This window comes from Agelaius tricolor, unplaced genomic scaffold, assembly GCF_023055355.1.
Source record: "Agelaius tricolor isolate 1412-34295 unplaced genomic scaffold, bAgeTri1.0.p SCAF_7, whole genome shotgun sequence".
Lineage (NCBI taxonomy): Eukaryota > Metazoa > Chordata > Aves > Passeriformes > Icteridae > Agelaius > Agelaius tricolor.
Window position 1 is genome coordinate 2,153,939 of NW_027269267.1, and position 27,388 is coordinate 2,181,326.

The 27,388-nt window shown below is 44.1% G+C and overlaps 2 protein-coding genes across 2 annotated transcripts in view; both read left to right on the forward strand.

Moving 5' to 3' along the window:
* DOP1B (DOP1 leucine zipper like protein B) overlaps positions 1 to 27,388 on the forward strand; it is a 121,820-nt gene that overhangs the window by 73,148 nt on the left and 21,284 nt on the right. The window lies entirely within an intron of this gene.
* MORC3 (MORC family CW-type zinc finger 3) lies at positions 493 to 27,247 on the forward strand. The gene is given in 18 exon segments (XM_071430113.1): positions 493 to 615; positions 5,764 to 5,836; positions 7,510 to 7,642; positions 10,749 to 10,961; positions 14,223 to 14,372; positions 15,148 to 15,295; positions 15,381 to 15,512; positions 15,791 to 15,910; positions 16,316 to 16,413; positions 18,424 to 18,528; positions 18,631 to 18,753; positions 18,863 to 18,937; positions 20,265 to 20,307; positions 21,222 to 21,375; positions 21,378 to 21,405; positions 21,898 to 22,729; positions 22,854 to 23,017; positions 25,615 to 27,247. Coding segments are annotated over 18 exon segments (2,784 nt in total). The 5' UTR covers positions 493 to 576; the 3' UTR covers positions 25,769 to 27,247.

Below are 27,388 nucleotides of genomic sequence, written 5' to 3' on the forward strand. Positions count from 1 at the left end.
AGCTGGGCAGGGGCTGGAGAATCCCTGAGGGAGCTGGGCAGGGGCTGCAGAATCCCTGAGGGAGCTGGGCAGGGGCTCAGCCTGGAGCGAAGGAGGCTCAGGGGGCCCTTGTGGCTCTGCACAAGTCCCTGCCAGGAGGGCACAGCCAGGGGGGTCGGGCTCTGCTCCCAGGGCACAGGGACAGGAGCAGAGGGAACGGCCTCAGGCTGGGCCAGGGCAGGCTCAGGGTGGATAGTGGGATTTTTTTTCCTGGAAATGGTGCTCAGGCCTAGGCAGGGGCTGCCCAGGGGGGTTTGGAGTGTCCATCTCTGGAGGTGACACTGAGTGCTATGGGCTGGGGACAAGGCGGCGATCGGACGCAGCTGTCCTGGATGACGTCCAAGCCCTATCCCAACCTCACCGCCCCCTCACTCCGCCCCGCCGCCATCCCCTCACAGCGCCCTCAGCCCCAGCCCCACCCACAGGGGAAAGGAGGCGTGGCCTCCTCACAAGCCCCGCCCCGCGTGCGCGCGCCCGGCGCCGGAAGCGCGAAAGGCCGCGGGGAGGCGGAAGCGCGCGCGGGGCCGCGGCCTGAAGATGGCGGCGAAAACACAGGGCGGGATCCGCCTGAGCGCGGTGAGTGCGGGCGGGCGGCGGGGCCGCGGCTGGCCGGGGCACGGCACCCGAGGGACCCGCTGGGGACCGGCTCCTTCCAGCCTGCTGCCATGGCCGGGGACACCTCCCACGGTCCCAGGCTGCTCGGAGCCCGTCCAGGCTGGCCTTGGGCACCTCCGGGGTCACTCCCTCAGCGAGGGCGGGGAGCGCTGCCGCGTCTCTGTGGGGGACGTGGGGCCGGGGGCTTCCCGCCCTCATCCCCGCTCTGATCCGGGAAAATTCCCTTCTCTGGGTCCGGCCGGGCTGTCCGAGGGGAAGGTGAGGGCTGGGGGTGGGCTCGGTGTTGGGGGCGGGATTTCCCCGCCTGTGGCGAGCGCCGTGACCTCTAATTGCCGGCTTGTAACTTCAAATCTTAACTACTTTTATTGCGAGCGGCCTAATTACAGTTTAACCCTAATTGCAGCTGAGAGGGATGAGTGTTCGCGCAGTTCGGTGCTGCTGTGTCGGGTTTTCAGTCGCAGCGTTGTTGCTGAGCTGTTGTGGCAATTGGTTGCGTTGTTCGTGCCGATGGAAATGAAGTTAAAGCTGCTTTTTCAGGGGAAACAGGAGAGGTTTTCCCAAGTCAGTGCCTCTAAATCTCACCTGTTCTCATCACCTTGCTTTAGGACAGGGGAAAGGAGCAGGAGTGCTCTGATGAGTAACTTGTGAAATATTTGAGTGACAAATACTGAGTGTAAGGAAGTGTGTGTTGGAATATGCTCAGCACTGCTGGCATTACAGAATCATTTAGGATGGGAAAGACCTCCCAGATCATTGAGTTCAACCTCTGGCTGAAATTTTATCACCTAATGTCGATTTATGTTACCCTAATAGCCATTTCTGTTACCTTAATGTGAATTTATATTACTCTAATAAAAGTTGCTAAAATAAATTACTCTAGAGGTGAGCCTAAATATCATCTCCTTGAAGTTCCAAAATTGCATTTTCATTTTGATTTCAGGCCTTTAGTTCTTGCAAGTGTTTGAAACCCATAATTTGTGTGATATTTTATTGCAGCAGGGTTGTCCTGCTTCTTTAGATAAAGATTTGGATTTATTATTACTTTTTGGATGTGTTATTGGTTGTCTTGAGAGGAAAAATATCAAAAATCAGCCTTTGCCTGTGGCAGTTCAGAGTTTAAAATAATTCTCAGGTTGAAATCACTTTGCCAGGCTGAACTCTCAGAAGTACAAATGAAACAAGATGCACTTGGGAACTTTCTGAATTGTTTTTAGGCTGCTCTTTGGTTTTGTTTGTTGCAGGCACAGCTGAGAATTTGCATTCAGTGGCTTTCCAGTGAAAGCTGTGGGTTTTGTAGGGTTTTTCTTTTTTTTTTTTAATTTATTTTTTGCTCAGGTGAAGCAGCTGATGCAGTTTTGACCAGGTTTTGTAAAAGGCTTTGTAATGCAGAGAATGGTGGGGAGAGCTGATAGTCACAGTTCTTTGGCAATATAAAATATTTCCTGTGGATTCAGAGGCACTGGGAGGGCCTGGGAACTCATTCCCAGCCTGGAATTTATCTCCTGCTGGAGCTCTGGCAAGATTTTTGTCCAGCTGAGCAATGGAGCAGCTCAGGGAAGCGATCCAGGTTAATATTTTAAGAGTGGTTTTGAATTGGGATCGGTCCCTTGATGTGGTTCATTGAGCAGTGCTGACCTGGGATTGTGTAGCTGGCAGGGGAAATTTCAGGAGGAATTTCTGTCTGGAAAGGAGCTCAGGCCTTGGAATGAGATTCCCAGGGAGCTTTGCAGTGCCCAGCCCTGCAGGTGTCCCCTGCAGGTGGCACTGAGTGCTCTGGGCTGGGGACAAGGTGCTGCCCACTCCATGGGCTGGCAGGGCTGTGCCAGCCTCAAGAACTCCATGAAAATGGCAGAGTTGTTCCCAAGAAGTTGTTAAATAAATGCAGGCTAAACCAAGCTGCATTTTTCATTCAAATGAATGATTTGCTGTAGTGATGATGGGTGACACAACACACATTTATTATGTGCAAGCAGTAAGTTCCTAAGATGAGGCAAACTCTGCAGGGGTTTGGGATTTGTGCACACCTTGGGATCTGCAAGGGGTGGGAACTGAAATTCCCAAGCTGCCTGTCATTTTTGAGGGATAAACTGCTTTATTCCTCAATATTTGCTGCTATAACTGAGGGGATGCTGTCCTCAGGACAGGTCAGTTCCAGATAGGCAGGTTTGAGCTGCATTTGGCTGCACAGAAAAAATGAAATTACTAAAGAAAAACTCACTGAATAACGAAATATGTTTGGCTGAGTGAGCAAAACAGCTGGATTGGCAAAGTGAGTGTTGAGCTCTAACTGAATCTCAATTAATTATGAGCTAATTAAAGTGGTGCATTGATGAATTAAGTGTAAGGACAAACGGACTGAAATATTTCCTGGTGAGTTCATCAGGAATCAGGGAGTGCTTGCTGACTGCTGCATTGCTCTGGAGGAAACTACAAAACTGATGGCCTAAAACCACGGTTCTCCTGCTCTTTAATCTGATTTTGTGCCCTTGTTTTAACGAGCCAGGCCAGGCTGGATGGGGTTTGGAGCCTCCTGCTGTGCTGGGGAGTGTCCCTGCCTGGGCAGGGCTTGGGGCTGGGTGGTCCCTGAGGTCCCTCCCAGCCCAGGGCAGGGTGGAATTCTGTGACCCGGTGCTGCTGTGGGCTCTGAGGTAACTCTCCCATGAATTCCCTGTGGCACTCATGCTCTGCTTTTGCTGAGGGATGGGAGATGGCTTCCAGTTCCCATCTTCCCCTCCCTGTACCTGTGACACTTCCCAGTGCTGTGAGCATTGCAGCCTCCCCCAGGCAGTGATCTGGAGAATGCCAGCAGGATTCCTGGGATGTTGTTCTCACAATTCCCAGTGGTTCACAGCAGTGGAGCTGTTGTGTTACACAGGCAAGCTTTGATTGCTGTGCACACTGAATGGTTTGGGTCACAGGCAGAAAAAGACATTTATTGGTGATGACACCACTGTGGGTGACACTGAGGTGTCCTTCCTCAGCATTGTCTGATGGTCAGGGGAGGTGCTGCTTCCTTTTCAGAAGGAATTTCTTCCTGGAAAGGGAGGGTGCTCAGGCCTTGGCAGGGGCTGCCCAGGGAGCTTTGCAGTGCCCAGCCCTGCAGGTGTCCCCTGCAGGTGGCACTGAGTGCTCTGGGCTGGGGACAAGGTGCCCATGGGGCACAGCTGGAACTCCATGGGCTGGGAGGCCTTTGCCAGCCTCAAGAATTCCATAAAATTCCCAAGTGTGAATTGATGCCTCTGTCAAAATCACAGTCAGGGCTTCTTTCCAAATCCCTCTTGCTGAGATTCCAGGGAATCCAGCAGGGAGCCCAGCAATGAATCCAGCAATGAATCCAGCAGGGAATCCAGCACTTGCAGCCTCCTGTGTGCCTGGAGTTCCTCAGTGTTTCAGCAGGGAGCTGAGCAGATGCCAAATCCCTGAATGTGCATCCCCATGGTGGGTTGGGGATTTTAAGTCTGGTTTTGTTTTGCCAGGGAGGGATTTCAGGTGGGAAAAACCCCAGCAGTTGTTTCTGGTGGATTTTGATCCCAAAGCTTAGAAAACCCAGGAGCAGATGCTGGAGAATCAGATGAGGAGAATCACCCAGGGCTCTGAGGATCCCCTGAGTTCCTGCACAGCAGAGGGAGAAATCCCAAGATCCTTTTGCCCACATGCCATGGCACATGTGAGGTTTCCATTAATAACCCAGAGGAATTTTTCTTTTGGATTCAGAATTACTTGGAAGTGTTTGTTGGGAGCACCCTGGCTTAGCCTGACTCCATGCACCAGATTTTGCAAACCTGGAGCTCTGCAGCACAGATGGCAACGAGGAAGGTGCTGCCTGCTCCCTCTGGTGCTCCATGGAGAAATGCAGGGATTGGGTTGCACTTGGAATTGTGTCATGTGCTGCTGTGACCTGAGCATCGAGGTGACAGCTCTTGGCACCTTCTGTTGCTCTGAACCAGGGCTGCTGCTTCTCCCTGTGCCTTTCTCCTGCTCTGTGCCTGGTTTGTGGCTCTGGGATTTGCTTTTAGCATCATTCCTTTTCACCTTGGAGCTTTGAGGTGGCTGCTTGTTTTATTTGCACTTATATTTACATTTTACTTTTATTTACGCTTCATACCTTGATAGAAGTGCTTGTCAACAAGTAACTCTGTAAAAATGCAGTGTGGATATGTACACAGTATTTTAAAATCTCTCTCAGATTTTCCCTGTGTAATAATGTGGATTTTGCTGTGGTTTTTGTGTGACTCAGTGGTACAGGGGCAGTTTTCACTGTGTTGTGTTCATGGTGCTGCTTTTTCTGCTGTCGCCATGACTCTGGCAGGGGGGCTTGAGCACATCTGTGCAGGGGGTTTGTGTTAAAGGCTTTGTAGGAGTGTAACCATGGATTTCCTCAGGGCTAATGCAAACACAACCAGCAGCTGCAGCAGTTAAATTTTTTCCAAATGTTGTGTGGACAGGTCCTTAACTTACATGGATTTTTAGTTCTGCTTTTCCACGTCTGGAAGTGAATATACGTGAGCCTAGGCTGGGGCTGCTTGGCAACTCTTTGGCACTGACATCTCCAATTTACATGCCCTAAAGAGGTGCTTTATTTGCATATTTTCATCTAATTCTGGCAGTGCCTGTGCCTTTGTGTGCATGAAATGTGTGAGATCCAAGTGCTAAAAGCACCAAGCACCCCCTGAGAGGGGATTTTGGTCACTGTGGGCATAGACAGTGCCCCACAGAGGGTATTGGGTGCTGCTCACTCTTCACATGAAGTTTGAATCCCTCTGGTTTAAGAGGTGAGTTTTTAACATCTGAAAGCTTCTGTTACTGGGTTTGGACCATGGCTTTGATGTTTTCTGTAACCTCTGGAATCATTAGATAGCAGTAGTTCCTTATATGTTTATTAAGATAAAGGATTGTTAGGATGACAGCCCATGCTCAGAACATGCTGAAACTGTGCTTGATTTCCTCTTCAAGAGCTGTGTAATGTTCTCTGCCAAAACCCAGAAATCAATTCAATTACAGCCTTCTGGTGGTGTTGTCCAAACCAGCCTCGTGAAATTTCCTTTATTTGACAGCCTGGTTTCTGCCTTGGAGAGCACAAACTAATGCCCTGCTTGTGCTTTATTCCAGCTGTGCCCAAAGTTCTTGCACACCAACTCCACCAGTCACACCTGGCCCTTCAGTGCAATTGCAGAACTCATAGGTAGGTGATCAATAGTTGGGATAATTCTTGTTCCTTGGTACAAACCCTTTTTCCTTCCTTTTAGGGGAAGACCTGGCTGAACATCCTCAGTGCTTTTGCTTTTTGTTCTGCTCCTGTTACCTGCATTACCTGGGGCTTGTGCCTCTCTTTGTTAGCTCCTGATGATTATCTTGCCTTTGATTGTGAGCAGAAGTCAATTGGACACCTCCAGTTCCTCTTTTCCACAGTCAGGGAGTGATGAGCAGTTCCTCAAAATAAAGGTGGGGCTTGGGCCCCCAGCCAGGCTGACTGAGCACCTGGCTGCTGCCAAAGGGAAGAGCAACTCCTCTGGTCACACATTTCCCCCCCTTTTCCTTCCCCCCCCTTTCCTTTTCCTTTTCCTCCCCCTTTTCCTTTTCCTCCCCCTTTTCCTTTTCCTCCCCCTTTTCCTTTTCCTCCCCCTTTTCCTTTTCCTCCCCCTTTTCCTTTTCCTCCCCCTTTTCCTTTTCCTTTTCCTCCCCCTTTTCCTTTTCCTTTTCCTCCCCCTTTTCCTTTTCCTTTTCCTCCCCCTTTTCCTTTTCCTTTTCCTCCCCCTTTTCCTTTTCCTTTTCCTCCCCCTTTTCCTTTTCCTCCCCCTTTTCCTTTTCCTCCCCCTTTTCCTTTTCCTCCCCCTTTTCCTTTTCCTCCCCCTTTTCCTTTTCCTCCCCCTTTTCCTTTTCCTCCCCCTTTTCCTTTTCCTCCCCCTTTTCCTTTTCCTCCCCCTTTTCCTTTTCCTCCCCCTTTTCCTTTTCCTCCCCCTTTTCCTTTTCCTCCCCCTTTTCCTTTCCCCCCCTCCAGAAAATTAACCTAACAGAAGAAAACAGGGATTTTTCAGCTAGATGAAGTCAAAGCTGTCCCAAAGGAGGAAACCAGAGCCCTGTGGCTGTGGAAAGGCCTGGCTGTTTTGGGAGTACAATCTGTTCAATCATCTCAGCTCTCTTCACACTCCAAATACTTCCAAACTTTCAGCTGTACCTGTCTGTCCTCTTTTGTGATGCTGAAATACATTTTATGAAATATTTCACTGTGATGCAATTTGGACTTAAAGTTTATAGGAAGAAACCTGCCAAGGAATCACCAGCCTGTGACCAAGCAGTGATTCCTGTGATTGGCTTGATCTGTTTTCTGTGTCTCAGCTGCACCTGGCAAGCAGGCAATGAGGCAGAGGTGCCATCACATCCCACCCTTCCTCCCCCTCACAAATCCCTGGGGATGAGGGAAAAAGATGGACAGAAGTGGTGTTGGGGCAGCTGAGCTGGGCCTGGCTTTGCTGCCAGCAGGGCTTTGTGGAGCCCTGGTTTCTCTTTACTCAGTTTGGTTTTCACATCCTGTAAACAGAAAGTTGAGTCTAAAGCATTTTACAGTAAGGGCTGGGAGAAAGCAGACGTTGCATCAGCTGCTCTGCAGGCAGGAAATGAAACTGGAACCTGGGCTTGGTTTCATTTTCTGTTCTCGTGTGAGCTGCTCACCTCCAGCTCCATCTTTGGTCTTTGTGTCCCTGTCATGGATCATCTGGGCAGTTTTGTGTTGGTTTGGTGAGGTTCTGCTGGGTTGGATGCAGCTGTTCCATCCTAACACTCTGATTGACTTTAAAGTGTGTCTGCACTCAGTTAATTTTTGTTTTCTGGTGTCCCCACTGCTTTCCTTGCCCTCAGACAATGCCTATGATCCAGATGTCAGTGCCAAACAGATCTGGATCGACAAGACCGTCATCAACGACAACATCTGCCTGACCTTCACCGACAACGGCAACGGCATGAACTCTGAGAAACTGCACAAAATGCTCAGGTGGGCACCTCCTGGCACCTGCCTGCTACAAATTCCACCTCTGCTTCTGCTGCTCCTCACTGTATTCCTGTTTTTCATGCGTAATTCACTGGTTTTGCTCATAAATTCAGCATTTCTGAAGGCCCAGGTGAGACTCCAGAGCAGGCAGATGCTGCTAAAGCTTCCCTGTAACTTTGTCAGGGAACTTTTACCTCATCATTTCCTTTTATCCTTTCTCTCAGCCTTCCCTTTATGCTCTGGAAACTCTGTAGTGACTGCTAGTAGAGATAAGGAGAATTCAAACATTTGATTTTTACTATCATCATAATCTTTATTATTATTGTTGTTGTTGTTGCTATTATCGGAGATAAGGAGAATTAAAATATTTTTACTATTTATTATTATTATTAATATTTTTACTTATTATTATTATTAATAACAACAACAACAACAACAACAATAATTTGGTACATGAAATATGTGAGATCCAAATGCTAAAAGCACAAAGCCACAAAGCACCAAGCACCCCTGAGATGATGATGATGATGATTATCTGAGCTAAGGAGAATTCAAATATTTAAAATAATAATAATAATAATAATAATAATAATAATAATAATAATAATAATAATAATAATTTGGTACATTAAATATGTGAGATCCAAGTGCTAAAAGCACAAAGCCACAAAGCTCCAAGCACCCCTGAGATGATGATGATGATGACTATTATCTGAGCTAAGGAAAAGTCAAATAATAATAATAATAATAATAATAATAATAACAATAATAATTTGGTACGTGAAATATGTGAGATCCAAGTGCTAAAAGCACCCCCTGAGAGGGGATTTTGGTCGCTGTGGGCACAGACACACTTGCTTTAGTTTAAGTTAGTGAATGAGAGAAAAAGGGATTTTTAGCTCAAACCCATTGGAATATTAAAAATAGAATGTATTATAGAAAAATTATTGGATTTTCTATTATTTAAATTATTGTCTATTTATCTTTAAATATTCTGTAGGGTTGGAACTGATTTTTCTCTTATTTCTACAGAAGCAAAAAGCTTCTGTGCAATTTCTCTTCTAGTGTAAAAAACTGCTCTGCCTGCAGATTTAAATTTGAGCAAGTTTGAATTCAAACTGTTATTTTTCTGTTAGATACCATAATAAATCCTAAATTCCATGTGCAGTTCCCTGTTTTACTTGAAGTGTGATACAGAAATGGAAAACTTGTAAATCAAACTTTTACTAGGAAGTGGAGAGAGAAAAGAGACAGGGTTAGGGGCTTTTATTAGTATTTATTGTGAAATTACAGGGTAACTACCAGAATCCCATAACAATGCTTTTTCACCTAATTCCAAATTTCATATTTCTGTTCCATACTTAAAAGCTGGAAGGAGATTTCCCTAAGTTTTTGATGTGTGGTTTTAGCAGCATTGTCCAGGTGATTTTAGGATTTAATTGTTCAGGAATCCCTGACCTCTAAAACAAGAGGGTTGGGTTAAATAATTTGCCAAGTCCTGCACTTGCATCTCTTGAACCCTCAAGTTTTGCAGGGATTTTTTCCCACCCTTGATGCCTTGAGAAGGCTGACCTAGAGCAGAGGCTGGAAGGAGCTAAAGAATAAAGCAGGGATTTAATAGGAGAACTCAATGGATGCACCTTAGGCAGCACAAGAGCCCAGCCAGGGCTGCACCCAAGATGAACCAAAATGGCCCCAAAATGGACAACCAGTCACAAGGTCTCTCACTTTTAGAAGTTCTGCTCTGTGGCAGTCATTTTCTGGAAAAAATCCCTTTGCCCAGGATTTCTCCTGGGAAGCTGAGAAGCCTCAGAGAAAAGGAAAACAATTCTTATCTCATTTGCTTCTCCTGTGTTGTGCTCATGTGGAATGTGTTTGGAGATTGTTCACCCACAGGTGATTGTTCCATTGGATTCTGCTGGGAGTTGTTTTCACTCTTTGGCCAATCAGGGCCAAGCTGTGCCAGGACTCTGGAGAGAGTCAGGAGTTTTCATTATTATCTTTTTAGCCTTCTGTCTGTGTCCTTTCTGTATTCTTCAGTATAGTTTAGTATCCTTTAATATAATATAGTATCATAAAATAATAAATCAGCCTCCTGAGAACATGGAGTCAGATTCATCATTCCTCCCTGCCACGAGGCACCCCACAAATCCAATACTGCTCCTTTGCATCTTGGAGTTCATTGTCCAATTCCAGTTTTAGGTTATGGAATCTCTCAGTTTGGAAAGCCAGGTGCCTGCTAAGGAAGGCAGGAGCCTCCCCTGCAATGGAGAATGTAAACCCTCTCCCCCCAGCCTCCAAATTGCTATAAATTTTTAATTAAGGTGCTCTCAGGCAAAAATATGGGAGCAGGAAATAACAGTTTTTTAATAGGGAAGAAAATAAAAGGGTAAAATAAACAATGCAGTAAAGCAAACCAACACTGCCAGAGTCAGAACCCAGCCTGACACCCTGTGGGTCAGGGTGCTGGCAGCAGAACCATTGGAATTGTGGCTCAGCCCTCCTGCAGTGTCAGGGCTGGCTCTGCTGGAGCAGGGATCCTGGAGAAAGGTGCAGTCTCTGCCTCTGAAGATCCAGTGGGAGAAGAGGCAGCTGCTGTTCCTCTGGGAATGCAGTGCAGAAGCTGTGCTGGTGTTCCAGAATCTCCAGATTCTATCCAGGCAGGAATGCTTGGCTCCTCCCTCTGGGCTCACATCTCCCAATGGGATGCTGCAGTTCTTATCAGCCATGCAGGGACATTCCATGGCTGTTATCAGCAGGTGTCCCCTCCTGAGGGAGGAGTGATTGTGAGCACTCAGAGAGAGATAAGGCAAACTGCCCACTTGGCAAAAGAGAATCTGCCATACAGATGGGAATGGAATCCATCTTGCCTTGCAGTCTGGAACACAGTCCCACCCTGCTTGTTTTTCTCTCTCCAGCCCACGGTGTTTGTGCTCCTGGGCTGAGATTTGCATCATTTGTCCTGGAGCAGGAATTGTCTCCCTGCTCTGTGCACAGAGCTCACCATCCCATAATACACAGCCCAACCCCACACACTAAAGCAGCACAGAACCTGAAACCCATAAAAGCTCAAACCCAAGGCCTCACCCTCCGTGTTTCCCGGTTGCAGCTTCGGTTTCAGCGAGAAGTCGGTGATGAACGGCCGCGTCCCCGTGGGGCTCTACGGCAACGGCTTCAAGTCGGGCTCCATGCGCCTGGGCAAGGACGCCATCGTCTTCACCAAGAACGGCGACACCATGAGCGTGGGGCTGCTGTCCCAGACCTTCCTGGAGGCCACCAAGGCCGAGCACGTCATGGTTCCCATCATCACCTTCACCAACCAACATATCCTTCCTGCCCGCCCGCCGCAAAGCTGCGGCCACGGCCCAGTCTGGGGAGAACGGCGCCCCAAGGAAAGCTTTGGCTGCTTTTGTGGGTGTTCATGGCAAGGTTTTCTCCTTGGAGGGCAGAACATTTCCAAATTTATATCAAATTTGAAAATTTATATTCAAATTTGAAATTTATATCAATTTTTCAAAGTTGATATCATTTCTATGAAAATGAATTTACATGAAAATTTATATATGGATGTTTATATCAGTTTTCTCCTTGGAGAGTAGAAAATTTTCAAGTTTATATCAAAATTTCAAGTTCATATCCAAATTTCAAATTTGATGTAGTTTATATCAAAAATGAATTTATATGAAAGTTTATATCAAATTTTCAAATTTATATATAGATGTTTTTATCAAAATTTTCTCCTTGGAGAGGTGAAAATTCTCAAATTTGTACCAAATTCTCAAATTTATATCAAAATTTCAATTTTGGATCAAATTTTCAAACTTATATCAAAACTTCAAATTTGTATTTTCCAATTTGATATCATTTATATAAAAATGAATTTATAGGAAAATTTATATCGAAACTTCAAATTTATACATGGATGTTTATATCACTTTTCTTCTTGGAAAGGAGAAAATGTCAGGTTTATATCAAAATTTCAATTTTATATATTGGTGTTTATATCAAAATTTCAAATTTATATAAAAATTTCAGATTTATATCAAATATTCAAAGTTGATATAATTTATTTAAAAATTAATTTATAGGAAAAATTATATCAATTTTTTAAAATTTTCAAATTTATATGTGGATGTTTATATCAGTTTTCTCCTTGGAGAGTAGAAAATTTTCAAGTTTATATCAAATTTTCAAATTTGATGTAGTTCATATCAAATATAAATTTATATGAAAATTTATATCAATTTTTTAAATTTTCAAATTTATATATGGATGTTTATATCAGTTTTCTCCTTGGAGAGTAGATAATTTTCATGTTTATATCAAAATTTCAAGTTTATACCAAATTTTCAAATTTGATATCAATTATATCATAAATGAATTGATATGAAAGCTTATATCAACTTTTCAAATGTATGCATGGATGTTTATTTCAATTTTCTCCTTGGAGAGTAGAAAATTTTCAAGTTTATATAAAATTTTCAAATTTGATGTAGTTCATATCAGAAATTAATTTATATGAAAATTATTATCAAAACTTCAAATTTATACATGGATGTTTAAATCACTTTTCTTATTGGAAAGGAGAAAATGTCAGGTTTATATCAAAATTTCAAATTTATATCAATTTTCAATATAATTTTATATCAATGTTTAAATTTGATATAATTTATAACCATTTATGTGAATATTTATATGAAATTATATATTGATGTTTCTATCAAATTTTCAAATTTATATATTGATGTTTATGTCAAAATTTCAAATTTATATCAATTTTCAGTATAATTTTATATCAATGTTTAAATTTGATATAATTAATAACAATTTATGTGAATATTTATATGAATTTATATGAAAATTTATATCAAATTTTCAAATGTATATATTGATGTTTATATCAAAATTTCAAATTTATATCAACATTTCAAATTTATCAGTTTTCAATATAATTTTATATTAATTTTTAAATTTGATATAATATGTATGAATATTTATATGAATTTATATGAAAATTTATATCAAATTTTCAAATTTATATATTGATGTTTATGTCAAAATTTCAAATGTATATCAATTTTCAATATAATTTTATATAAATTTTAAAATTTGATATAATTTATATGAATATTTATATGAATTTATATGAAAATTTATCAAATTTTCAAATTTATATATTGATGTTTATATCAAATTTTCACGTTTATATCAATTTTTGATATAATTTTCATATCAAATTCTAAATTTGGTATCATTTCTATCAAAATGAATTAATATGAAAATTTTGATCAAATTTTAAAATTTTCCAACTTCCATATGGCTTGTTTATATCCAAATTTTTCCTTGGAGAGGAGCCATAAGCCAGGAAATTATGCTGTAATTGGTTACAACTTTTCACTTTGTAGGGATTCTGAGCTGTGCAATGGGAGGTTTGGAATTGGGTGCAGCCGTTGGGCATTGGGTGCTGCCGTTGGGCATTGGGAGCTGCCGTTGGGCATTGGGTGCAGCTGTTGGGCATTGGGTGCAGCCGTTGGGCATTGGGTGCTGCCGTTGGGCATTGGGTGCAGCTGTTGGGAATTGGGAGCTGCCCTTGGGCATTGGGTGCTGCCGTTGGGCATTGGGTGCTGCCGTTGGGCATTGGGTGCAGCCGTTGGGCATTGGGTGCTGCCCTTGGGCATTGGGTGCTGCCGTTGGGAATTGGGTGCTGCCGTTGGGCATTGGGTGCAGCCGTTGGGCATTGGGTGCAGCCGTTGGGCATTGGGTGCTGCCGTTGGGCATTGGGTGCTGCCGTTGGGCATTGGGTGCTGCCGTTGGGCATTGGGAGCTGCCGTTGGGCATTGGGAGCTGCCGTTGGGCATTGGGTGCTGCCGTTGGGCACTGGGAGCTGCCGTTGGGCACTGGGAGCTGCCGTTGGGCATTGGGTGCAGCCGTTGGGCATTGGGTGCAGCCGTTGGGCACTGGGAGCTGCCGTTGGGCACTGGGAGCTGCCGTTGGGCATTGGGTGCAGCCGTTGGGCATTGGGTGCAGCCGTTGGGCATTGGGTGCTGCCGTTGGGCATTGGGTGCTGCCCTTGGGCATTGGGAGCTGCCGTTGGGCCTTGGGTGCAGCCGTTGGGCATTGGGTGCTGCCGTTGGGCATTGGGAGCTGCCGTTGGGCACTGGGAGCTGCCGTTGGGCATTGGGTGCAGCCGTTGGGCATTGGGTGCAGCCGTTGGGCATTGGGTGCTGCCGTTGGGCATTGGGTGCTGCCCTTGGGCATTGGGAGCTGCCGTTGGGCATTGGGTGCTGCCGTTGGGCATTGGGAGCTGCCGTTGGGCACTGGGTGCTGCCGTTGGGCATTGGGTGCAGCCGTTGGGCATTGGGAGCTGCCGTTGGGAATTGGGAGCAGCCGTTGGGCATTGGGAGCAGCCGTTGGGCATTGGGAGCAGCCGTTGGGAATTGGGTGCTGCCGTTGGGAATTGGGAGCTGCCATTGGGCATTGGGTGCAGCCGTTGGGCATTGGGTGCTGCCCTTGGGCATTGGGTGCTGCCGTGTCCTCATTTCCTGCAGTCTGTGCTGCATTCCCTGTCCTTAACCCAGTGCCCACGGCAGATCAGCGACCCCGCAGAATCCAGGAACAGCCTCAAGGCCATCCTGGCCCATTCCTTGTTCTCCACTGAGGAGAAGTTGCTGGCAGAGCTGGATGCCATCATAGGCAAGAAGGGCACCAGGATCATCATCTGGAACCTTAGAAAGTAAGAGAAATCCAGGCTTCTACTTCTCACTGATTTCATGTTTGCTTTCAGTGTGTGCAAACACAGAAGGATTTGGAGTCATAGAAATTAAGAGAAATCCACTTTTACTTTTCACTAATTTCACATTTTCTTTCAGTGTGTGCAAACACAGAAGGATTTGGAATTGTAGAAATGAAGAGAAATCCAGTATTTTGTTTTCATTAATTCCATGTTTTCTTTCAGTGTGTCCAAACACAGAAGGATTTGGAGTCATAGAAATTAAGAGAAATCCAGTCTTTTACTTTTCACTAATTTCATGTTTTCTTTCAGTGTGTGCAAACACAGAAAGATTTGGAATTGTAGAAATGAAGAGAAATACAGGCTTTTACTTTTCACTAATTTCACATTTTCTTTCAATGTGTGCAAACACAGAAGGATTTGGAATTGTAGAAATGAAGAGAAATCCAGTATTTACTTTTCACTAATTTCACGTTTTCTTTCAGAGTGTGCAAACACAGAAGGATGTGGAGTCATAGAAATTAAGAGAAATCCACTTTTACTTTTCATTAATTTCATGTTTTCTTTCAGTGTGTGCAAACACAGAAGATTTGGGGGTTCTTTGTGTGTGGAATAACTGGAACAAGCTGTGTGCAGTTTACAATTTGAATCCAGCTTCCCATTTTTTATTTGAGCAAAATTCCCCTTTTTCCCTCATTTCCTGGCTCTCCCACAACACCTCCTCTTGTATTTGCTTTTTTCCTCTATAATGAATACATTTTCCCATCTTCATTCTTAGAGATAAAAATGACAAACCAGAATTTGACTTTGACAAGGATAAATATGACATCAGAATTCCAGAAGACTTGGATGAAACAGGCAAAAGAGGCTACAAAAAACAGGAGAGGATGGACCAGATTGTTCCAGAAAGTGATTACTCCCTAAGAGTACGTGTTGGATCTTTAAAATTGGGATTATTTTTGGAACCTGGAGGGTGTAAATGTTTTCATTTTAACAGAATCTGTTTTCTAGGCTTACTGCAGTATTTTGTACCTGAAGCCAACCATGCAGATCATCCTGAGAGGGCAGAAGGTGAAAACACAGCTGGTTTCCAAAAGTTTGGCCTTCATCGAGAGGGATATTTACAGACCCAAATTTCTCAATGTATCCTTTAATGTTTCCTTTGCAGAGCTGAATTCTGGGACTGCATTTTCTTCAGTTATATTGATACATTTGGGGTATTATTTTTTGTGGGGTTTTTTGGTTGGTTTGTTTGTTTTTTGGGATTTTTTTGTTGATGTTGTTATTTTGTTTTTTTTAAAGTCCTACTGAAGGAGTTATCTCAGTATAAGAAAAGAAAGCTCTAAGACCCACTCAGAGTAACTCTTATTTATTTGTGTTCCATGAGATTCACCCTGTTTTTCCTTAATATCTGCTCAAAGGCCAAAACAGTCAGAATCACTTTTGGATTTAACTGCAGGAACAAAGATCACTATGGAATAATGATGTACCACAAAAACAGACTCATCAAAGCTTATGAGAGAGTTGGCTGTCAGTTAAAGGTAAGAAATTGAGGCTTCAGAATATTTCAACATCTCGATAAATTTCATTCAAACACTGATTTTAAAAAAGAATATGGATGGAAAGCAAGATATTGATGTATACTTGATAAAATCACCTTTTTTTACTCTGTGCAGCACTTAAAAATTGTATTAAGTTGTTTGGTTTTGAGCTGTTTGATACAAAAATATGAATCTGAGCACATGTTTCAGGACAAAACCAGGGGTGGAGCAGAGGATTTGTTCTTCAGGGGGTTTATATGAAGACTTTCTCCTTGCAGAGGAGTCATAAGCCAGAAATTCCTTTTTACCCAGTGTAGATCCAGTTAATAATTACCTCCAGCAAACTCTTGCAATATTGGCATGGATTTTGTGTTGGTTTTCCTGATAAACTTTAATTCCTTTCAGGCAAACAACATGGGTGTGGGTGTTGTTGGGATTATTGAATGCAACTTCCTAAAACCAACTCACAACAAACAAGATTTTGACTACACCAATGAATACAGGTATTTTTATCTGCATTTTCTAGCCCATATTGCCATTTCCTGGGAGATACTTGATAAAGCTGCTTCTTTCAATAGGAAGAATAAAAGTTTCTGGTGTTGTGGCCAAACCTGGTTTAAATGCAGACAGTTCTTTTTAGACCCTTTTTTGTCTGCCCCCTCTTTGCCTCTATCCCTTTCCTTATAAATATTTTCCCCCAAAATCCACTCCACCTTGTTTTTCCCTGGATGTTCTTTTGTGGCTGTTCAGGAGGAGGCATTTTCCATGTGCCCAGCAGTGCTTTTAATGTGGATTTTTAATGTGGAAATTTTGGGCATTGATAGCAAATGTTGGTGATCCTGATCCATTTCCTGTGTGTGGCACCAGCAGTTCCCTTGGCACAGGGCAGGCATTGGGAATGCCCTGGGCAGGCACAGGGAGCAGGGAATTTTTCCACTTTTTGGGGTTTTTTGAACACTTCCCATGAAAGGGAGATTTCCTCAACCCCTTTGTGTGTCAGCACCCCAGGAAATCTGGGAACTTTGTGCCCAACCAGCCTGTCCAAAAAATGTAATTAAGTCAATATCCAGAGAAATGGGGAGAATCAGAGGATCACTAAGGCTGGAAAAGACCTCCAAACCTTAGAGTGCCACATCCACTTGTTCCTGGACATAACTTGGGGTGGAGGAGTTGAGTTAATCTTCCAATTAAATTAAATAATGAGCCAAGTTCATCTGAGGAGAGGGAATTCACCCAGCTGCTGCTTCAGCAGCAAAACAGCTTCTCCTGTCTGGCTGCTGTGTGTTCTGTCAGCTCCTGGTGCCCTGGAGTTCCCTTCCTGCAGGGATTCCTGGCTCTGGTGTCCCCACTCTGTGTGCTGTGCTGTTTGTCACCCAGGAGCAGGTTCCCCATGCCAGCTGCATTCCATCCAGGAAGCAGCAGCTGCATTTCACCTCTGCTTTCAGCCCTCTTAAATGGGAATGTAACCCCCCAGCTTTCTCTGGTTTTACCCCCAGCCACCTCCCCTGCCCCTGGGATGTGAGTGGGCACAGTGGCACCACACTTGAAACATCTCCTGGGAAGCTTTTTGTGCCAGGAGTGCTCCAGGCCTTCACAAAGGGTTTGGTTTGGTTTGGGCTGGAAGGTTGTGAGCCTGATGGAAAGGTGCCCTGCACTTCTTCCCTCCCCACAAGATGGATGTGGTCCCATCCATGCCTCACTGCTCCTTTCTGCCCTTCTGCTGTCCCCTGGCTCAGCACTTCCTGCTGAGGTGACCTGGATCCCAGCTCTGGGTCACACTTGGAGTTCACTGCACAAACATTTGTGTTGGTTTGAGGCCCAGGGCAGGTGCTGAGCCAGGGCTGGGCTGGTTACTCATCCACTGGATTGCTCAGAGCTCAATTCCAGGGGCTGTCCTCACCTCCCCTCCCCTGGGGGCTTTGTTGTTGTTGCTCACCTCTCCCTCCTGGGCGTGCCAGCTCTGGGAGTCCCTGAGCTGCACCAAACAAAAAACTCAGAAACAAAACTGAAAATTACCCTGAGCTGCTCCTTTTGTCAGAGTGCAGACTTGATACCAAATGTTTGCCAGCTCCTTGTTGGAAAGTTGGACATCAGCCTGAGAATAGCCATGAACCTGCACTTGGGATGTGCAGGAACAGCCAGAACCAGGGTCAGGTGCTGGATTGGTTTTGTGCTTTTTTAAAATTCTTTGGTTGAGGCTGAACTGGTGAAGCCCCTCCAGGATTTGCTCTGCTCTTGATTTCAGCCTTTGGGCTCTGACTCGTATTTCCAGGAATTCCTTTGCTGACAAACATTACTTAAGACACTTCCTCATTTCTACAGGTTTCAAAATAAAAACATTTTATAAAAGAAAAGAGGAAAAGCTTTTAGAAAAGTTTTTTTTTCCCCCACTCTTGTGCAATTAGAAAGATTAAAGTGGTTCATGCACTTTTTCTGTCACTGGAGTTTATAAAGATTCTTCCTGTGCTAGAGTTGGATTATTCAAGGTGATCTTTACATTCTTTTCTTTGCAGACTCACAATAGCAGCACTGGGAGAAAAGCTCAACGATTACTGGAACGAGATGAAAACCAAGAAAAACGAGGAATATCCCATGGCTCTGCCCGTCGAGGAGATCCAGTGAGTGCCGTGTGAGAGCAGAGAGCTGAGCACACAGTCCCTGTTTATTGACAGGAGAGCCCTGTGTGGTGTGCAGGTGCTGATGTGTGTTGGTCTGCCCAGGAAACAGCCTGACCAGACGTGGGTGCAGTGCGACGCGTGCCTCAAGTGGCGGAAGCTGCCGGACGGAATCGAGCACTTGCCGGAGAAGTGGTACTGCTCCCTGAACCCTGACCCCCAGTTCAGGTAAGGACACGGCCCAGGGACACCCCAGCCCTCACACAGCCCCTGGCAGCAGCAGGGGTGCTCAGCTCCTTCTCCTGTGGGGAATTTTCTGTCCTCTTCCTTCCCTCAGGAATTGTAGCGTGCCAGAGGAACCGGAGGATGATGATTTAATACACCCCACGTATGAGAAAACCTACAAGAAAAAGTGAGTTCTGGAGACTTTCACAGGGCTCCCAACACTAAACACACCAAGGACAGCTGTGCAGCAGGTGGGGTGACAGCCCAGCTCCCAGAGGGGTGATGGTCCAGAGGATTTGGCAGTGTGAGAACAATCAGTTTGGGACATCCTATAAATTAATGGACAATCAGTTTGGGACATCCCATAAATACATGAACAATCAGTTTGGGATGTCCTGTAAATAAATGGACAATCAGTTGGGATGTCCCATAAATATGAACAATCAGTTTGGGACATCCCAGAAATAAATGAACAATCAGTTTGGGATGTCCCATCGATAAATGAACAATCAGTTTGGGACATATGCCATAAATAAATGAACAATCAGTTTGGGACATCCCATCAATAAATGGACAATCAGTTTGGGACATCCCATCAATAAATAGACAATCAGTTTGGGACATGCCATAAATAAATGAACAATCAGTTTGGGATATCCCATAAATAAATGAACAATCAGTTTGGGATGTCCCATCAATAAATGAACAATCAGTTTGGGATGTCCCATCAATAAATGGACAATCAGTTTGGGATATCCTATAAATAAATGGACAGTCAGTTTGGGACATCCCATAAATAAATGAACAATCAGTTTGGGACATCCCATCAATAAATAGACAATCAGTTTGGGACATGCCATAAATAAATGAACAATCAGTTTGGGATATCCCATAAATAAATGAACAATCAGTTTGGGATATCCCATAAATAAATGAACAATCAGTTTGGGATGTCCCATCAATAAATGGACAATCAGTTTGGGATGTCCTATCAATAAATGAACAATCAGTTTGGGGATGTCCCATCAATAAATGAACAATCAGTTTGGGACATCCCATAAGTAAATTAATAATCAGTTTGTGATGTCCCAGAAGCAAACTCTGAGGGCTCTTAGGAGACCTTGGCTGGTGTAAATTTCAGAGGTGCACATTGAAGCATATTGAAAGGATCAACACATTTATTTAGGAATAAAAGAGTTCTTAGCTAAGGTGTATGACAAAAAATGATTTGGGTAATTGTGATGCTGCCTTATATTCCAGAAGTGGGAGTTTGGGGTTGTTGTAAATATTTTTATAAATAATCTAGAGGGAACTTGTTGGAAGTTAAGCTAACTTCAGACAGGTTTCCAGCTTCCTGAGGAAATTCTCATTCAATAAACAAAAATACTTGGCTTATTGTATCTAGCTGAGATGAGGAGTATTGTTTGCTTTTAGATGTTAGATTCAGTTTTTGTAATGAATGAACAGTTTGAATCTAAGCTCTTCATTTCTATTCTTTCCTTGCTGCTGTGCAGGGACAGGGAGAAACTGAAGAGGAGACTGGAGTACAGCCACCAGGTAACTGCTGAGGCTGGCAGGAGCTGCCTGCAGTGTCTGCTGCAGCATCCAGGTTACTCTGGTGGCTCTGCAGGATTTGCTCACCACGAGGAAACCCAAAATCCCCTTTCTTTGCTGCCCAGTGCTGGAAAATCCACCCTTTCTTTCTCCTTAGGAAGGAGTTGGAGAGGGACAAAGGTCTCTGGCCAAAACTAGAGGAGATGGCAGTCACTGCTTTTATGGCAGCACACCCAGTTCTTGAAAGGGGATTTCTTTTAAAGTAAAGATGCCCCTAAAAGTGGAGATCTCAGTGGGGATAGACAGAGGTGGAGCAGCTACACTTGTGTAGGGAGACACTCAAATTCAGATTAAACCCAGATGCAGATCAAGGTGTTTGATGGGAATGTCTGGACTGTAACTCAGAATCAAATTTTCTAAGTGGGATTTCATTTCAGTTGCATTCAAAGTCAATTTCTGACCTAAGATCATTTCTGGAGAAGAGATGCCTGCATGTGCTGTTTTAACCTATTTATTTCATTTTACTGTTTCTCTGCCATTACATCTCCCCCACTACAAAAGGAATTTTTAAAAGTGAAAAAATTGCTCATTTTGGGCCAACTGAGTGAACCCTGAGCAGCTTTCCCAGGGATGTCTGTCCTGGAGTTTGTGTCTGATGGGCAAACTCCAGACAGAGACACAGCTTGGGAGAAGCTCTTGCCTGGGATTCTGCACAGCACTTTCAAATGGAAAAGTGGGATTTGCAGTAGTCTTGTCAGCATTTATCATCCTAAAATCCTGAGTCTGGGTTCAAGGAGGTACTTGGATATGGAAATGTCAGAATTTTAGATGTTGGTATATAAAGAATTGCTTAAATCTCTCCTGAAGAATCTACTAATATCTGTTTATTTCCATTCTTAACTTACATTGTCTTATAGATCAATAATGAAATATTTTTAAAAACATCTGTTTCTTCAAGTAAAGACTTCAAAACATTCTCAGCTCCGAATGCAAAGGAAGCTCTTCCCAGGTTACTTATACCAAAATCCTCAGATGCTTCTGTTAGAAGATCTCTGCCTATTTTAATTAAAGTATCTCCCCTCACTTGGATCCTGATAGCAGGTGAGTGGACCTGTACAAAGGAGATTCCTGTTTATTTCTAAAATTAATAAATTAATGAAAATGTTGGTGTTGGGGGCAGCTTCAGCTGCTGAAATTCCTGTGGGAATTCTGGGAGCATGGGAAGCTCCAGGAGACTTGGTCAAGTACAAAAATGAATGCAAGAAAATGACAAAGGAGCATTTTTAGTGATTTGTCTACTCAGGAACAGAGTTTGTGTTCTCCCCACTCCCCAGGCTGTTTTCCTGAAACTCTGGGGATTTTCCTGGGGATGCTGGGTCTGTTTCAGAATAATGTGGGAGTGTGGATGGCAGGCACTTGATTTTACAGGAATTTATTCCTGCAGGTGATTTTCTGGAGTGGTGAGTTTGGAACAGTGCTCAGAGAAACACACTGCACATGGTTGGAAACAAATGATTTGGCAGCATTTAAGCAAATAAATGATTATTTTAATATTTGAATAAATAATGATTATTTAAATGTTTTCCTCCTCAGTCTCAAAAGGAGGACACAGAGCTGTGCAACACCCGTGTCCCTAAAGACGCCTCGGCTCAGCGACAAAACATTCAACAACCACGAGGAGGAGGATGATGATGAAGATGTCATCATTTTAGAGGAGAGCAGCACTCCAAAGCCTTCAGCAGATCCTGATGTTCCTGTGGTAAAAACAGAGTGCATCAATTTGGATCAGGAGGAGAAGCAGAAGGAGAACTGTCCTGTGGGGGAACCTTGCAGTGCAACCACTTCAGAGGCAAGAAGTGAACAGCTGAGCTCAGCAACACAGACAGAGCTCCCAAAGCTGGTGGTGAAAAAGGAGGAGGTGGAAGACATCCCAGTCCACATTCCTGGGCCAGGGATGGAAAAGGAACAGCCCAAGGTCAATGGTGTTCCTGAGACATCTGTAGAGATGGAAAATGAACTGAAAAATCAGCTGCAATCATTGAACAGAGAAAAAGAAATGTACCAAAGCAAATGTGAAGCGTTAACCAAACAGGTGGAAACACTGGAGCAGCAGCTTTTGGAGATGAATAACAAATATGTAAAAAAGGAGATGTGCCACCAGGCAACGGAGACAGTTCCCTCCTGTGGGGAAGGGAGCGATGGCGGGAGGAGCCTGGCAGAGGTGACAGCTCTCTATGAGCAGGCCCTGGGGGAGATAGCAGCGCTCAGGGAGCAGTGCAGCACCCTGCAGAACCTAAAGACTGAGTGCAGCAAGTGTGCTGATGGAGAGAGCAGGAGTGAGCTGGATGAGATGGCAGTGCAGCTGGATGATGTGTTCAGGCAGCTGGACAAGTGCACCACTGAGAGAGACAGCTACAAAAGCCAGGTACACCTGCTGAAACACTCCTGCCACTTCAATTATTTCTAGTTTTCACTCCCTGTTTCACAGCACTTCTACTACACAAGGTTTTGAATAGTTCTTACAGTTTGATTTTTCTTTTGGTTGGCAGATTGAAGTCCTGGAAGTGGAGAAGAATCAAATGGCCTGTCAGTGTGAGGAGCTGAAGGCAGAGCTGGCTCAGTTAAAAGCTTCAATCCCCCAGGCTGTAGCACGTGCAAATGATTCTACCACCAGTAATGTAGAAGACTCTGTAAATTTTTCTGATGGAGAAAGGTATCAGTTTTGTTCTTTCTAGATGTTATTTCAAGATTTTTGCTTGTTGGTTGTATTTCAAATGTTTTGATGAAGGTTATGTTTGATAATTGTATAATAAAATGTGATGCTTGCAATTCTTTTCTACTGCCTTTTGTGACTCCTAACTAATGTTGTTGTTTTTTTCTTTTTTATCAAGTGATGTTTGTGATTTATGATTTGTGTGAGCAGGATTGGCCACAAGAGAATAGCAAACAGATACTTCTGAAAATATCCAAAATGTTGTATAATTTCTAACCATAACTTGCAAACCAAGGAGAGAAAAGGGAGGCAGGAAAGAGGAGGGTAATCATTATTTTCTGCTGTGCAATGAACTTCACTTTGAGAATCTGTTTTTCTCTTTTGAATCAACTCAAGAGTCTGGATTTGAAACTTTTCTGTAAGAACTCCTTGCTGCAGGCAAATCCTGTGGAGTCCTGGGGTCTGGGGTGTGTCTTGGAATTAAACAAAGGTTGAAACTTCCAGCTGGAGAGCTTGGAGCTCTTGGGAAGTGGGAACAGCACACACACAAAACCCAGAGCAGGGGAAAGCAGAGTGAGCTGAGGTCCCTGCTAGGGGACAATCCAAGGGGGAGCATCAGCTGGGATAAAAGGGGAGTCAGGTAAGGGATCAATTCAGCAAATTGACCCCTAGGACCAGAGGAGAGGCATTTCAGAGGGAGCTTTAGGGCCTTGTAGTATCTCCAGAAGTTCACATTCCTGGAAAAAGGCAGTTATGCTCATATTTAGGACAGCCAGAGCTCCATCCTGTCACTGCAGCCTCAATCCCAGGGAAAACATGGAATAAATCTGCCTGGAAGCCACCTGGAGCCCCATGTGAGTCAAAAAGGGAGTAAGGACAAGCAGCATGGGCTGACTGAGGGCAAACTGGGGATCAGCAGCAAGGCCAAGAATGGAAAAAGCTTTTGCACCTCAAGTCCTGTGTCCAGTTCTGTGCCCCTTTAAAAGGACAGTGAGGGGCTGGAGCATGGCCAGGGGTGGGGCTGGAAAACATCCTGGGAGCAGCAGCTGAGGGAGCTGGGCAGGGGCTGAGCCTGCAGCAAAGGAGGCTCAGGGGGGCCCTCACTGCTCTGCACAAGTCCCTGCCAGGAGGGGCAGTGAGGGGGGTCAGGCTCTGCTGCCCTGTCCCAAGGGAAAGGAAGAGAAGAAATGGCCTCAAATGGCACCAGGGTAGGCTCAGGCTGGAGATTGGGAAAGGAAATTTCCTTGGAAAAGTGGTCAGGCCTTGGGCTGAGCTGGACCTTTGGAGTCACTGTCTGTGGGAGTGTTCAGGAGGAGCCCTGGGGATGTCATTTTGGGGTGATTGTTGGACTGGATAATCCCAAAGTTCTCTTCCAGCCATGGGGATTCTGGGATTCATGACCAGGGTGACAGAGCCAAATGAACTCAATAAATTCCTGATGCCATCAAATTGGAGTAAACTCAGGAGGGCAGAGCTGCTGCTGAGGGACTTTGACCAATTGGACAAATGAGCTGGAAAAAAATCCCCTGAAAATTCCACAGGGGCACCTGTGAATTCCTGCAGGGGGAAGTGCCCGCGGTGCTGGGGACAGTGGCAGTGCAGGCTGAGCCAGTAGTGCACTCTGCTGGTGGCACCACCCTGGGGCAAGTGCCCACGGGGCTGGGGACAGTGGCAGTGCAGGCTGAGCCAGCAGTGCACTCTGCTGGTGGCACCACCCAGCTCCAGTGACTCCTCCCTGCTGCCCGGCACTGGGAGCCCAGCCAGGATCCCTCGACGCCCTGGCAGAGTGGAGAATAACTTGGATTCTTTCCAGAGACTCAGTCTTAAAAAAGAAACTGACCCACATTAAAAATGACCTGTCAGCATTTAATTTTAGTTTTCATTATAGCTCTGATGTGTGTTTATTAAAAGAATTAGCAAATAAATGCAGGACTTGGAAGTAACTTCCCCCACAAGTTGATGGAGATATGGCAGCAGTGGGAGAACTGGATAAAGGATCTCAGAGTAGAAGGAAATGGGCCACAGAAAGGATGGCTCATGGCAAAAACAATTTGATCAGGAAGAGGACACAGCAAGGACATCCAGGAAAGAAACCAAAAAACAAGAGGCACAGCCTTTTCCCTGGGCTATAACTCTTCCTTCCTCTTTATATTTTAAAGCCTTTGCACAAACTCCTCTTTCTTGCCTTCTCCTCTGTTTTTCTCTCCTTTTGTTCCCGTGGGTTGTGGTAGTTTGGGTTTCTAAATGGATAAAAATACCAGGCCTTAAAACTGCTTTGAGAAATACAGGTGGTGTGGGGGAAAGGATTGTACCAATGCTTATTCTGAAATATTTCTGACAGGAATTCAGGTTAGGATTGGTTTGAAACTGAGGGAATGTCCCCCTTCCTGCTGAAAACTGTAGAGAAGCTTGGAAAAAGTGGTAGATTTAGAAATAATCTTGATGCAGCTGCCTCAAGAAAAAATGCATCCATTTTGTTGTTGTTGGTTTGTGGGAGTCATGGAGCACCTCCAGGCTGGCTCATGAGTCCAGCTCTGTGAGGTGGGCTCTGGACACAGAATCCATCCCCAGCTAATGCTGTGCTGCTCTCTCCCCAGCCTGAAGCTCCGCTCTCTCCGAGTGAACGTGGGACAGCTCCTGGCCACCATCATGCCTGACCTGGACCTGCAGCAAGTGAATTATGACATTGATGTGGTGGATGAAATCTTAGGGCAAGTGGTGGAACAAATGCATGAAATCAGCAGTACTTAAAATCTTGGTGTTTTAGCAGAGTTTTAGTGCTCTTCCATTATAACCTGTAGGTTCCAGACTGTAAATGGGGCTGCTTCACTTTATATCTTGGACATAGGTGGATCTCTCAGTGTAAATATTCCACATTTAGCTGTTCACTTCCTCCTCAAGGAACACTGTCAATACTGACCCACCCTGATGTACTTAATTAAGGATTTTGCTTTGGAAATGTATTTGTAATTAAATTTGCAGATATTTTTACTATTAGGAATCTTAATACTTTTCTACAGACACCTTTTGGTTGACTTTGGATCTTATATAAGCATTAATACCTGTGAGTATTTCCTCTTCTAAAGTAGTGGAATATTTTAGAAATGCAAAAAAAAAGAAAAAAAAGAAAAAAGAACTTCCTTGATTTCCTTCCCAGAGTTGTTGTATCCCACAGTGTTGTTCCATTGCTCCCAGCAGTGTTCTGTGTTGCATTCACGGGATAGAAATGTAAGTAGTAGGTGAGAATTTGGGCCATATTTGGGGAATATTTGTGTGGTACTACCAAAAGAAGGGTTCTTAAGGGTTTTATCCTGAAAACTGGGGATGGACCAGTTGGATGGAAGCACTTGGAAAAGGAGGGATGCTTCTTTATCTGTGGTGTAAACAACAGGGTGAAAATGTTCAGCTCCAACAGCTTTAGACAGTTTTTATTACAGGCAGGAAAAGGGAATTCCTCTTTTTCACATCTCCCCTTTTAGAGTTGTGTGCTCTAAATCTTCCCATTTTTCCATGATCATGGGAAAACCTGGAAGCAATGGTACCAAGAGAAATTCCCAGCCAGCTGCAGGGATTTCTTCCCAAGTCATTGGGAATGACAAACTGGGTGGCAAAGACAGCAAATCCATCTGTTCCTTTGTGGTGGGACTGGTCACCCAAAGAGTGATCCAGAAAAATGATTCTTGCTTTGAAATTCAAAAAATGATTTCATTAGTGTTCAATATGTTGATTCTTAGGAAGTTTCTTTTTTTTTTTTTAATTTAAATAAAGCCAATATTGTTGGCTTTTGCACTGCTACTGTCCTGAGTTAATCCCTTGGTGTCCCTTTGAGTTGTAGTTCAGTGGAATTCTTTCCATGGACAGTATTTCAGTGGAAGATCTCTCTCTATGCCAATAACGGGAATGCACTACTGTTGTACTTTATAAAGAGAAATTGAATGTTTGATTTGGGAAGAGGTGGCTGTAATATAACTATGTATGACTTTTGCAAAGTTTATATTTCCCATTTCTTGGTGTGTAGCTTTTCCATTTCTTAATCATTATTTATTATGTTTCATCAGACTGTAGCTGAATTTCTTGTAGACAACTGGCAAAATAGAGCACATGTCTATATTAAAAATGGCAAATTTACAATGTACATTTACACTTTGGACAACGGTGGACTTATGGAAATGGTTTCTATTTACTTGTTAAAATGTATTTTTTGTAAAAAATAAAAAGATATAAATCGGAGTTTGCAGGATCCCAACTTGTGTTTGTTTCTAAATAAAGCCTGGCTCAGTCTGGTGTAGGACTGGTATGGAAATGGGATGGGAATGTCCTGGATATGGAAAAAGCAGCACTAGTATAAACCAGAGGGTGTTAACGGAATGG